Source organism: Grus americana, chromosome 1, assembly GCF_028858705.1.
Source record: "Grus americana isolate bGruAme1 chromosome 1, bGruAme1.mat, whole genome shotgun sequence".
NCBI classification, from domain to species: domain Eukaryota; kingdom Metazoa; phylum Chordata; class Aves; order Gruiformes; family Gruidae; genus Grus; species Grus americana.
In genome coordinates this window covers 159,014,361-159,029,106 of record NC_072852.1, presented here as the reverse complement: position 1 = coordinate 159,029,106, position 14,746 = coordinate 159,014,361, and the positions used below count along the sequence as shown (strand labels likewise).

General features: G+C 41.3%; 1 protein-coding gene across 7 annotated transcripts in view; it reads right to left on the bottom strand.

Moving 5' to 3' along the window:
- Positions 1 to 14,746, bottom strand: part of FGF14 (fibroblast growth factor 14) — a 422,900-nt gene that overhangs the window by 130,059 nt on the left and 278,095 nt on the right. The window contains exon 1 of one of the 7 annotated variants that reach the window (XM_054808165.1): positions 12,715 to 13,463. The exons of the other annotated variants lie outside the window; for them this stretch is intronic. Within the exon in view, the coding sequence (XP_054664140.1) occupies positions 12,715 to 12,907 (193 nt within the window). The 5' untranslated portion in view covers positions 12,908 to 13,463. Of the gene's footprint in view, positions 1 to 12,714; positions 13,464 to 14,746 lie in introns of those variants that run through there. 7 annotated transcript variants of the gene reach the window in all.

Genomic DNA, 14,746 nt, shown 5'->3' with positions numbered 1-14,746 from the left:
AATGCACTGCTATGTCCTTCTGTCAGGAACTGCTTATTAAGCAGACCACAAACCACTTCTGCTCTATTTTCGGGTTTGGAGTGGTCTCAAGGTGTGGGCCTAAGGCAACACGCCTTCCAGCGGTCTAAGCTTTGTCACAGCACAGCCAAGGATAACTATGGCCTCGCCTACATCAGAGTCGCATCTTTCTCCTCAAGAGTCCAGGTGCTCATGGAAGCAACATTGCCACCGTACATACTTGTCACATCAGTCACATAAATATCCAGAGCAACATCTAATTAACATCTAATATCATAACTGATCTACGTGTGTTATGTATCTGTAGCTGTATCCTGTTGCTAGGATGGTCAAAACAATTTCTTCCCTCCCTTCTACTGTTTTTTCTAATTTAATTTACAGACAAATAGGTACCCAAGTGACATACAAGTACTATGCTATCTATCTGCTTCACTGCTGCCACTGGAGCAAAAGGTGAGATCCGGTGCTGATTGATCTCACTGTAATGACTGAGTGACAGCCTCGTGGCTAGCCTTCCTTCAGCCTTACATTCGTAATGCAGAAGGCTGCCAGCATCAATCCCTGAGACTCCAAACGACAGTCCAACACTGCGTGTTGGGATGGTTGGAAAACAATCCGATTTCCTTTCAAAAGCATGTCTGCCGAAGTTTACAGGCAAAGGTAGTGACAAAGGGCTTTCAGAGCTATAAAAATTCATATTTCTTCTTCCCCTGTGGGAATGCAAATAGGAAAATTTATATCTTGCTCCAAATATAGAGTCTGAATGACCCCAGTAAAGAAAATCTATTCAATCGTCTCATCTTCCCCTGAAATAGGAGCTTAGATGCCAGTAAATAAATAGACAAACTAACAATATTCAGAATTAACTCACTAATTAACTGCCTCACATTGTTTAAAAAACACTGATCCAGTGCCTCCCTACAAAGAGAGAAGAATAAACAGAACCAGCCACATACTCAAAATGCGGAAAGCCCAGCTGCATCTAGTATGCAGAAAGACCAAGGCCTAATTGATCATGAAAATGTTCTCTAAAAGCTTGACAAGGGTTACAAGACCAAAAAAATAATACTGGCATTTCAATAGTTGTCCCCTAAAGACACTTTTCTGTTTCCACGGTAGTAGACAGTAGAGTCCAAAACTGTGTAATTTTCATGTTACTTCAAAAAAAAAAAAAAGAAAAAAAGGAAAAAAAAGAAAAAAAAAAGAAGTCTTCACAGGGATATAAATTCAACCTGATAACCAAATGGAGGCATTCAGGACTCACCAAGCTATCAACATATTAGAGCCACTGTGTGAGACATTGCTGATGCTATGGCAGAAGTGAAGAAACATTTTTTCACCTCCTACACAGCTATGACATATCCCTAAAAAAGAACTCGGTATGCCACAATCTATTGGACTCAGGATGAGAGTTGTGCCATTAGTCCTCTGGTGTCACATCTGAATTGTTTTGGAAAATAAACAGCATACACCCAAATTGTTCCTATGTAATAGCACACATCTATCTGGGAATCAACTGGAACTAACGCCACTATACTTATAGACTATTACACAACCAAAAACTAGCTGCATCTCATATAAATAGAGTAAATAGAACAAAAATAAATAGCAAATAGTTAAAGACTGTTTCTATGCCAGGTCTCGTCTGTAGTAGTCTGTGTCATCCTTGACATGATTAATGGCAACAAAAGTACCTAAAAAGAAGCAAAACCTTTTTGCTGCTTCAGGCTCCAAATGTGGCTGGTTTGCCTACTGTAATTAGGAACTGAAGTTAATCACTACTTAAGAAGCCTAAATTCAAAGATACTGCTCCAAACAACCACAATTATGTCCTAGATGGATACTAATGTCAGGACAGAAATAATTAAAATATTAAAAATTACATTGTCTTTACGAGACAGTTTAATCTAGAAGTACTTAACATCTCTAGTCAGGTTGCTCAGGTGCATTCAACTTGCCCTTTCCACACCTTAACATGATTGAACTTTCTTAAAGTTTAGCCAAAATTTGCAGTGACTGCTTTTGGAATAACAGCATCAGCAATTTACCAGCAATGCATTCCCCCCTAACTACTTATACCTAAATACTCGTTAGCAAAGAGTAGAAAACAGGCTTTTCTTCCTTATATCTCTCCCTATATTTAAAACAAATGCCAACTGTGAAAACCAAAATACCAATACTGTGTGAAGTTGGTAACGAGCTGACAAAATTGCAGTTAAGAACTTCTAAGCGTATACATTTTTTAAGCTAAGATTCACTGTGTTCCTCATACCTTCCTCGGGCTGCTTAAACCATGGCGGGGTTTAGCTGCTATTATAGGAGCTCTGCAACTGGAGAGTTTCAGTAAGTCAGATCCTGAATTTTTGACTGTTTATCCACGACAAACTTTGAACCTTGACCTGCCCCGTGACATCCAATGATCTAGCAATCTACCCTAGAAATTCAACAGAAATGTTTGCTTTTGCTACCAGTTCATTTCAACCATTGTGTTTGCCACAGAAACCCTGGTAAGCAGAGCGACGACTGACTGAATTGTACGGAATATGCTAAGTGGCCCTGAGATGGCCATTGGCTTGATCCTGTCACTCTGACATCAAGACGACAAGATGCAAATGACTATTCATATCTTAGTTTAACTACAACCAGATTATTCATGCTTAACCTACACTAGATTTTAGTGGCTTTTAACTGTATGGAAAACCTGATGTGTCTTTGTTTCTCTGTTGTTGAGAGAGACACAGTTTTGAGACAAAAACGTCTGTGAGTGCTGATATACCTATCTCTAAGTAGAGAACTAGAGTATAGCTAACGGGAGTGGCTGAGGGTTTTTTTCCTTCTGTGGTCTGGAGTCAGTTATCTTATCTCTACAGTGATATTCACTGTTTCCAAAGATGGCTGCTTGCTCGTAACATTCAGAGTTTTCTAAATGCCATAAATCCTATAAATCTGAGCCATCCATTCATTTTGTTCAATTTACACGCAGAAGTTTTTTGCGCATTTTACATAGTTGTTACAACAGAATACTTTTTCTACAGAGCATTACATATCAATTTTACAAAGATTCCCAGAATCACGTGCATTACATCAAAAGATCTGTTTTTAGGGTAGTAACATCACAACCTCACAGTTGTTTAGCACATATAAGCTACTTAGACAACAGAATTTAATGAATAAATTTACATCTACAAAAGGACTAAAATGCTAAATTTCTTACTTGTACACTTGCAAATTTGGGGACATCTGACCTTTAGAGCTGGAATTAAAAGAGTTGAATCTCTTTTTCCTTAAATATTGTCACAAAAAATCATTACTGAGGCTCTGTGGAAGCAGGTCTCTCATTTGCTTTAGCAAAAGTCTATGGACACAGGAACTAGAAGGACAGTTATTTCTACTTTGTCAGAAAACTAAAATAAAACTGGAAGCAATAATGAAGTGGGATTTACCAATCTCATGCCTGGAAGAGGTCAACCGTAAACTAACCTCTGCACAAAACCATCTTCGGGGGGCAGGGGGAAAGGTAAGTATACAAAAGGTTCTCAGAATGTGGACGGTTAGTTTAAGCAAGCCAAAACTATGCTAGTAAGGAAGTTAAGACTACGGTCTTCATTTGATAATAAGAAAGGTAGAAATCATCTGTGCACCAGACTCCGTTTGGAGTATGTGATAAACACAAAACTTGACTACCCAAATAAAGCTATTCAGATGAAAAAATAACTTGCTTGGTAATGAGAAATGATGATGATGATGATGATGATGTATATTGTTCACTATTAGTAATTTTCTAATGAGTTCCTTAGGAGGAACATATAGATTTTCAAATCCTTAAAAATTACACAAGCTAATTTCAATAATATATACTAGAAACAACAAAGGTTTGCCTTTCTTCAGACTACCTGCATCAGCAGAGATCAATCTCCCAACTTTTCAACCCCAGGAATAGTTTTCTATTAAAAAATTCTAAAGTATCCTGTGTTATTTTATAGTTAGTCCTAGTTCTTGGCATAGTCACGATCCAAGATAATTGGTAAGATAATGAAAAGGAACTAATAGCAGAAGGAATCCATTATTCATTCTTTGTGCATCCCTACACAAGAAAAGGAGAAGACAACCGTACTTAGGTCTTCATTCTGTAATCATACCTTTACTTGCTTGTGGGCAAGCATGGGTAATCTTCCAGACTTCAATGCCGTAAGTATACCTCCAGGTACGAGTCTGACCAGAGCTCTGATAAGACAAGACTTGGAGCGGACGCAAGGGGAGCCTTGCTAAAATCCAAAAGGCTGTAGCGAAGCCATCCCACCATGCAAGTCTCTTTCTAGTGTCGTAGAAAGAGATTCCATAGTTGATGGAATCTTATTTTTGTTCGCTTAAATACCACAGTTTAATATGCTGTTGGGAACAAAATATTACACGTTTAATGTGCATTTGTTCTGTTTACAAAAAAGGATCTGTTCTGATTACACAGCAAGAAAAGTGAAAGAAGAAAATAGAGCAATGAAGTTTGAGAGTTCATTTATTTCATAGTCACTGGTATACAGATTACAGTGGCAAATTTTGCAACTCATCATTATTTTATATGAAGAGATACAAACCACTAATTAAGGTAGAGGAATTCAAGTCTCAGTTATACATAAACTACTTAGATGAAAATGAGAGGAGCATCTGTTTAAACTGGGATATTCACAATGCATAAAGCAGTAAGTGTGTGAACAACTGAATACTCAGTAAATGTTGCAAAATTTTGGAGCAGTTATGAACTATAATCCATGAACTACACAGTTTAGGTTACAAGGGAGAGTGACTGGTGAAAAACCTTATTTCATCACACTTATGAACATACCAATTTGTTATAAGACTGCTCTTAAGAAAACCCCAACAAAATGAAACGAAGAAATGATCATGGATTAAAACCAAAATAAATAAAAACATGAATACCTATTTTATTTATACTCTAGAAAACAGATTGGTTTTTATAAATTATCAATAAACTTCACACACATTGTTTTAATCACAAAAATTAAGTCTGCTGTTATATGAGAAATTCTGTTATAGATTTGGAAAGAAAATATAAGTATCATACTGAAATAGACTTCTTGTTGGTGAAGAACTCACTTTTTCATTATAGAATATACTTTCTGAAGAAGACCAGTAACATAATCTAGGCATTATAGATATGTAATGTTTTCATATAAGAAGGTATACATAAACCGTAAATTTAGTACTTATGATTACAGAAGTCTGAAGTCAACAGTTGCCTTTCAAAGACATCTTTCATTCACACTACAGAAAACACTACAATAAAATCATAGTCATTTTAGTAAAAAGATCACAACATTACTCTGGTTTTATACAGTAAGTAAGGAAGTGAGTCTCTCTGTAACACTCAGGGAGTGCAAATTCTCATCAAAACCGAACTAGAAATCCCTCTAATGCATTAGTGCAGTAAGGGAGACTCTGGTACCAGCTACCACCTCTAGGCTCATAATTCCACAAGAATCTCCACTGTAAAGAAACCTGCTGACCTTTTCTTAAGCCTGACATATCTGTTGTTTGCTGAGTGACTTTGAAATTCAGTAACAAAAATGCCTCGAGGCTTGAAAAGTCCCGTTTCATTAGGACACGAAATTCCACTCAGGTTTACCTGTACAATGAACCATTAAAAAATGGAGACTAATTTAAAAAAATCATTACTTCCTTTCTCTCATTTGCTTTTTTTTTTTTTCCCCCAAAAAACAGTGGAAATAGTCTAGCAACCAAAACAAGATGCTTTCTGGAACCAGGCTTCACAGTACCAAAGCAGGAGCAGGAGCAGCTACACTCAGTGTACTGGGTACATCTTGGAGTTTGCAAAATAAAGCACAAAGGGCAGGCTCAGCAATGGAAATGATAGTTCAATACGAAGGACTTTTTCTTTTCACCTTTTTTTTTTAAAAACAATTAACTTCTACAGAGAGAAAAAGACTGTGTGCTTGTGTTTCATAATGCTGAATTTTTCTTACATGACATAAAATGCTTGATTTAATATTTTAAACAAATGCTGAGTTCCATCATTTATTTATGCTGATTACTGTCAATCAGCAGTCCAAGCTTGGTTCAATTTACAGCAGTTTTATAGCACAGTAACTCAAATGCCTTTCAAAAGTTCTACATGTGTGCAAGGGAATAGAATCAAGACCACAGATTTAATGAAATTATTTAATTTAGTTACATCCTAGAGATTATACTTTATATCCTAGAGAAAGGATATGCTTTAACATTCTTATTTCAGTCAACTTTCTCTAGCTTCATTTATGAAAATCTTACTGAACAACCAACATCATGTTTATTAGCTTGTACTCACCATTTTACAAAATGGCAAGCAAAACAACCCGGGATCCTGAAAACCTTGAGGGAATAACGTTTCTGGATTTTTTTCAACATAGTTCATCTATTTGAATTTCATATCAATCTTTTGCTATTTACGTCTTTCAAGCTTCTATTAGCTTTCATTTGAAATACCAAAATTCTCCATCTTCTTTGGTTGGTTATTTATTTATTTATTTACAGAAATGTAAATTTTAGTAGTGCCACCTATTTCAGGATATGCTGCAATCATATCTAGTTTGTAACATAGAACCAGAACTTGAGAGTCCTGGACTCAACTCCTGCCCGTCTCTAACTTGATCCTATTATATATTCCTAAATCCTGCACCAAAAGCAGCTAGTTTCTTTCCTGGCACCAGGAAAGGGTATGTTCCCTCATTTTCACTCCCATAGGAAAATATATTGGAAGATTTAAACTTGATCTCATCAAGTTATCTGATTTGTGTAATTGAAATGAAAAACTAAACCCCTAACGTACAGAAATGTTATGGTCTACAATGCAATGAAAGCAGGTTGCTGATTTTAGATCACAAGAGAGAAAATCAGAGCTTTACTGATTTTCTCATCCTCTTCTACCATGGAATGTAGTAACATATATTCTTTCTATTTTCACACCACTGACGTGTAGAGTCTAAATCAAGGCTTTAACAGCAAAGTTTGCTGTAATAATTTTTTGAGTGTTATCTCTATATTAAAATTAGTTACTGCTGTTTATGAGCTACTGACTTGAAAATTCATTATTCAAAATTAGTTTTCAGCACTCATTTTTTGTTTAATTCAAATTAACAGACTGAAATACCCTGAAAAAAATGACATCCACTAATAGATTAGATATTGTTAAGACACAATTCTGTCTTTAAACACAGAATTAGAAACCTGACCTTGCCTGTAACATTTCTATTGCTACACTACCATGAATCAGAAACCACCTATAATGAAATCTCCCTTAATATCCTCATTAAACAAATAATTTAGTTCTACAATGCATTTAATAGATACAATAACTGATATACCTTACAAATAAAGATCACTATATGTGGACAGAAACTGCTTGAACTTTGGAGGTCCAGCAAGATCACTCACAAATCAAGAGTTCATTTGCTAATGAGGAGTTAAATCTCCAATTACAACTGAAGATGGTGCAAAGCAACGTTTGTATATAGGAAAAGTGAAATTTGGGTTCCTCCAATTTTGCATATCCTCCTGATATGCAAACTTCCTGAGGTAAATCAATGTAAACCAATGCTTATCAGGAAGAAAGAAGTGACCAAAAAAACCCCAAACACCACAGTACTTCATAGACATAACAAGTAAGGAATTCAAGCCAAAACAACTGTGAAACCCTGGAGAAATTTCAAAGAAATCTTAACTTGCAACTAGTACCAAACTTAGAATATTTAGAAAACGTAAGTTAAAATACTTACTGCTCTGTAAAGTTATATGATTTCTACTTTTAGCATAATATTTTAAGACATACAATGGATATAGTTAAGTTTTTCTACTTGGTTTACATTAAAATAGGAGATTTTCTGAAATAACATTGGTACAGCATTACATGTACGTTAAACGCTCACTATTCTATCACCCATGTTTGAGACGTTTCTAAAAATCAATAGTGCCTAAAATTGTGTTACCATTTTAAAATTCTTTTTCCCCATTTCCTCTCAAAAACATCTCATTCATCACTTTTAGAGCCACCAAGACCAGTTCAGAAGAAGAGAATTACAGTCCAGCCATTACTACATTTCTTCTTAAAGACTCCCTTAGCAAGCACAGGGTCTATGTGAAATACTGAACGCATGGGAAAGAAAACTTGACACTGAGTCTAGCAAACTACATATTTAAAAATAATTTTAAATATGCTTAGAATATTTTACATGAGAAACAGCATATTTAACACATTTTCCATTTCTGATGATCATGCAGTCCTTTGAACAGATCAGCAGCAATGAAGGAAAAAACTTTGAAAAATTAATTTTTTTATATATATATATAAATATATATACACACTGTTAAGACTGGGTTTGTAATTCCAAAACGATTGTGGGTTAATCAATTTAATTTGAAGACAAGTAGTGAAGAATAAGCAACATCAGTTCAACACCCAGAAAAATAGACAGTCTTGCACCTAGACAATGCAGTAACGTGGGCTTTAGTGAAACGCCAAGAAGAATTATTTCTGAGGAAAGCCAGATAAGAAAGCACAGCTACAGGTTTTGGTCCGCTGAAACTTTGAGTAGGCCAGATCATCCGAGGCTGGAGCTAACTGACCGGGATTCGATGTGGTTTCTTAAGCTTCGGGAAACGAGGCACGTACACCTGCGTGCACAGATCTCCATTTCAGTTCCGCTTACATCATTCCACAAGAAGGAGAACTCAAAACTACTTAGAGTGCTATGTATATGGGGAATTATCTTACATCTGAGATTATGGGCCACTCCTACATCTGCCGCAAAGCGTTAGCTGAGGAATTTTCCAAAAATGTTTTCTTTGGAGAATTAAATTACCTTTGTAGATGCAATAAAACCTAATCAGTGCATTTTCTGAACATGTTCCCTAGGTCTCTCTTTCTCATAAATATTAATGTACAAAATCAGAGGCCAAGTCATTCCAAAATTCATACACTCTATGTATAAATTTAGAAGTTTTAATGTGGTATTAGCACACAGAAACAGTAAACATTACACTTGGTTTTTAACACATTTAAATGGTGAGTATTTTCCAGTGGAATACTCTCAAGGGACCTAATTAACCAAATGACGATTTTTCAGATTAGCCAAGAAGCTAGATATGTAGATGAAAATACAGGCTAAGAAGTTTGAATTTGCACTAGTGGCAAGCATACGTTTTTAACCTCTGTGCACTGTAGTTGCATGAGGTGAAGAAATTACTTCTATTTTCTTCTTTTTATGGGGTAGCCCCAGGTTATATAAGGTTATTTCACATGAAGACTCAAAATCTTGTCTGTCCGTTCTCCCATTTGTGATTATATTAACATAAATTAACCATTATAACTGAACAACCTCTAATCCAGGACAGGATGATTCATAATTGATTGATGTCTGGCATCAGTGTCAGGCAAGATCTTGGCTTCATGGCTACCCAGAAATTAATGACAGTGATTTCTTCATCAGATGACAGGTAGGATAAAATAAAGATGAAAGAAATTTGACCTATCATAATACTAAACAATATGAATCAAAGCTGTCCGGTAAATGAAAATGGTTTTATCCACTCAGTAGATTATCAGACAAATCTCACACAGAAATCACTTTGCCAGTTTAATTATTAATCAAAGTTTTAAAAAAGCTGTTTAAAACTACCATTGTGTTTATCATTACAGCCAATATATAAGCAAATAAAAATGTTACCATTTACCCTGAGTGAGCTCCTGGATGTATCTTTAATGCTACCCTTCCTAAATGTTAGTCTCCCAAAACATTCTTCTGTTGATATTTCAGTATTCCCCTAAAGGTAGGACCATGAACAGAAAATTAGTCACAATGACAGAAAAATTTTATATTCAATTGGGGATACATATGTTTTTAGCATGTTGTGTATTTGCAATAACTTCATTTGTTCACAAATAAATCCTACTGAACAAGAACAGGACTAACAGGCATTTTTAAAGAAGAGTTTAAAAATAAAGAATATTTTCAAAAGTTTGCTAACAGGTTGGTAAGTGTGCATTCATTGTGCATCCATTGTGTATATCTATTTATCTAATTCATGTAAGTACAAGAGCAAATGTATATTTTTAATTTTAAAAGCAGCATCACTAGTTTTTGCTGCCTGTTTCAAAGATGGGAACACACTGATTTTTCATATGTAAGAACAAAGCAAAACACTCTTTTATTCCATGAGAAATACAGTCTAGCTTTTACTGTTCTACATAACAAATATTTTACAAATACTTCTACTCTTCCATTGAATTGTACGAGAATGCTACAGACGGTTTGTCACATCTCCATTAGCTCGTTTTTCACAATGCTCTCATGACACTCTGTATATCATTTACACCAGGTTTATTTGTCAAAATCCCATAGCACCTTTCTGACAACAGATGTTTTGAAATGCATCCTATTTTGCTTGGCAAAGACTTATTTTAATGGATTTGACAGTATGATTTCAGTGAAGAATTCAGTGGTCATTTAACTCAGCTTAGGAAAACTAAATGTTCATTTTGTAACTCATATACGGTACTTTTAAAGCAATCAGCCCTATAAAACGTGTTTTTTCCAAATGATTACTAATTCTAAATTATTCTGCATAAGATGTTTAAGTAATGACCTCTGCTTGATTGTTTCTTCATTTTCCCTCCTAAATAGCATGCAACTTTGAATCCACAGGTACTCCATGTATCACTTCGCGCATCATGAACATACACAGTAAAAGGCACGATAGTAATTTTTTCAGCAGGAATTCTTATGGATGAGCAGTAATTCTGAGATCTTAACATAAATCAATGGATAAATATCACCATGTCTCCATTTGAAGGATTCTTAGAGAAAATAAACTGGGGGGTCTGATGCTGCAGACTTTACTAGTGAATAGCCCTTGTTCTCATTGTTCTTACTGAAATCATTTGTACCAGTGGTATAGGTTAACAGCTGAGTTATATCCAGTCATATCCAGTTCTCTTATTCAAGAATGTCACAGAGTGCCTTATGAAAAAATGAATGAATGAAAAAGGATGAGTTCAGAAATCTCTTTAAAGCCCCTTCCTACCTAAGTAAATGTTTGATGTCTTGGTGCTGTAAGACAGTCTTCTCCTCCTCAGACCACAATGTAGTCAAATACAGCATTTTCCCCCAAATAAGACTGCACAGGTGGTTGAGAACAATTGCTCTGTTAGCAAATCCCCCTAAACTTGCTTTCATGAACAAGTATCACATATCTAAATCCACCATCCTAAACCAAGTATTCTAGTCTTCTTTTTAAGCACACATGCAGACTGCCTAAAAATGTCACCATAGATTTTGCCACTGACATGTTCTCACTCATCTTCCCTATATCACCGTACTATCTAAAAATGGCAAGATTTAGCTTGCATTAGGAGTTACAAGAAATAATCCTTATAGTAATAAAGCCATACAAAAATAAAGTTGTATGGATGTTGTCAATTTATGCTATTTCAAGTATGAAACATGGAAAAAAAACAGGAAGGATCAATCGGGACACATCACTGAATAAGCTTCTTAAAATTATCTTCCGACCCAACCTAACGAGGAGCTATAGTATACATACCAAACTACAACACATGGTGGCATTCTCTAGTGTAACAGAGGATGGCTTGTACTTTACCATTGACTGGTAGGTATCAGCCACGTTTCGAGTGATACTTAACATTTTCACTCTTCGCGATACAATCCTTTTGTTCTAAAACTACTTGTTTCCTGAGGATGAGTAAAAGTAAGTCATCACCATTTCTGAACACTGTTGAATGTTGAGTTGAATAGCACATTTAAAAAAAAAAAAAAATCAATAATTGAGAAGTCATTGCACTATCATTTAACTCCTTTTATTTCTAGTGTTCTAACACAAAGTACTGGATAAAATGCAATCACCGTGGTACTAGTTTTAGTCGTCTCGGTTGACTACTGGCCATCTACCCAGAAGCAGCACCGCCTGCAAAACTCGCTGGTCTATACCCAGCGGCCCTGACCGGGATGGGCAGCGGGCAGGCAGACCCGCGCCCGGGCACCCACGGGGACGCGGAGCAGCTCTCCCACAGCTGCCACCCACGCCGTACCTCTCACGTTGGTGGCTGGGAAGTGGCCGGGAGCGGGACTCCTGCACCACGGCCAGGCTACGCCTGCCAAAGCCAAGCGGGCGGCTCAAGGAAGGGACTGGCGACCGGCGGTTCCCAGACCCCGGACACTTATAAAGCTTTCCGCGCTCTGTGCTCTTTGTCCTTTAAAGAAAATCACGGGCGAGACAAGGACACGCAGGGCTTGCGCCACGCAGGTCGCCTCCCCCGAGGGTTTTTTCCTGCCGCGGAGCCCACCTGCCGTGACCAACACCTGAGCCCCGGGGCGGCCTGGGCCCGCCGGCAGCGGCGCCTCGGGCGGGGCGGCGGCGCAGGCAGGCAGGCAGGCAGGCAGGCAGCTGCCCGCCCAGCGCAGGCAGCCGGGCGGCAAGGCGGGGGTCCCGGCCGAGGAGCCGCCGCGCCCCTCAGCCCGCGGAGCCCTTCGCCCGCTGCCAGGGAGCCGGGAGCCGCCCGCTGACAGGAGCGGGGGCGGCGCCCGGCCCGGGAAGTTTCTGGCCACAGGTTGCCCCCTCCCTCCCGCCCTCCCGGGAACCCCCCGGGCGGGCCCGGCCACAGGGACGCACCTTGGCGCCGCAACCGCCGCTTCTTGAGCCCGAAGATGCGGACCTTGGAGAAAATGTCCACCAGGTTGCCGTTGCAGAGCCCGCGGTTCTTGCTGGGGCTGTTCCGCCTCCTGCTGGCCGAGGGCCGGTCCCAGTGCTGCTCCCTCGCCTGCCGCTTCTGGCGGATCAAGCCGCTGGCGATGGCCGCTGCCATGGCTGCTCGCCGGCTCGCCCACGCCGGCCGGCGCCGCGACGGGCACGGGGGAGGGCGGCGGCCGGGCTCTCAGCCCCGGCGGGGACCCATCCCCGGGGGGCGCGGGCGAGCGGGACCCTCCTCCGGCCCGAGACGCGGCTGCAGCGGGGCACCCCCTCCCTCCGGCCCGCGGGAGCTGCCGCCGCCGCCGCGGGTCACCGCATGGGTGCCCCGCCGTCCCTCCCGCCGTGCCCCGCCGCAGGGACACCTGCTCGGGCGGCGAGTGTCTGCGGGCGGGCGGGCTGGCGGCGCGGAGCGGAGCGGAGGGACAGGGAGTCGGGGCAGAGCCGCGCTCGGTCAGGTCGGGTCCGGCCGGCAGCGTCGCCTCCCGGGGCTGCCCCTCAGCCCCGCGCCGCCGCCCGCTCGCCCGCCGCTGCCATAGCCGCGGCCGGGGCGGCTACCGCCGCCTTTTGCAGACTCCCGCCTGATGATTGCCAAGTGCTTCAGAAATCAGCATCTGGAGAGAGCAATCTTCTTCTCCGGGGAGAGCTGTAATCACGGCTCTTCAGTCCCACCCCGCTCCAGCCTCCCCTACACACACACGCGCGCACACACACACGCACGCACACACACACACAGGCACGCACCGCTGGAGCTTTTTCTGTCCTCCCCAAGGCGAGGGGCGGCGAGGGTGCAGGGGGTGGAGGAGGGACGGGAGAAAGGCAGGAGAAAAAAGCAAAGGGGGCGAGGGGCGGAGGGAAGGGGTGTTGCTGATGCGGTTTTCTGGTGGGAACCAGCGGGTTCCCGGCGGATCCGCCGCCAGCTGCCTCTGCTCCCCTTTAGCTTTTCGGATGGCTTCGTGCCGGGCTCCCTCCCCGCGGGGGAGGAGGGCGCCGGGCGCTGCCGGAGGGGCACATGCCCCCCCCCCCAACCCTCCGCCGCCCACCGCGGCGCACTGAGGCACCCTCGCACGCACCCTGTCGCCTGCTCCCTCGCACCGGCTGCCTGCCGCCCTGCCCGCGGGCGGCCCCCCTCGCCGCACCCAGCGGTGACACCGGTACCCGCCCCGGTCCCAAGGCCAGGGAAGCTGTGGGGGCAGAGGAAGGCGGGTGAGGGGGAACGGCGGTCGGCGCAGGGGCGCCCCGACCAGCGGCAGCCCCTCTCCCCGCCAGCCCGCCCGCAGCGGGGCAGGGTGCCCCATAGCCCGGGACCCGACGCGGGGGCGGGGGGGGAGGGAGGTAGTCCGACGGGAGAGGGGTTTGTGCTGCATGCGAAGGATTTAGAGCAGTAAGGAAGAAACACCTACGAGGCCGGGAGGACCTTCCACCCAAACCAATACGCACGAGAGAAAAGATTATAGCACCAACAGGCTTTTAACTCGGAACATAAACCGATTTCTGAGGTTTAAGAAATACCGAAGGAATTCCATAGGGCACCCACAAACAGCCGCAGTACAATGTAAAGTTATTTCTTATTTTTTTTTTCACAGTCTATGTCTTGGAACACTTGAGCAAGCACCAGCCAAGCTCGTTAGACACAGAATGCCTAAGGAGTCTCTGCCCCGAGGAGTTCACAATACACTGCAGATAATAAATACCATATAAAATACGACTTCTTGTTTCTTTCCTTTAATCTTTTTCTGTTGGGTCTTCTCCCTTTTCAAAGAAAGACTCAACGTTTTTCAGATTTACTTTCTGCCAGCCTAATGGTGAAACTTCCTGAAGTTGTAACTAACCAGAGGAAAGTAGAAAAAGGAAGCCAGCAGCTACACAGGCAAAAAGCACAGAGTTATCCTACAGGGAAGGGTAGATGCTCACACAGGGAAATATCATGCAATAAGTATCCAATTTTTATACTGTT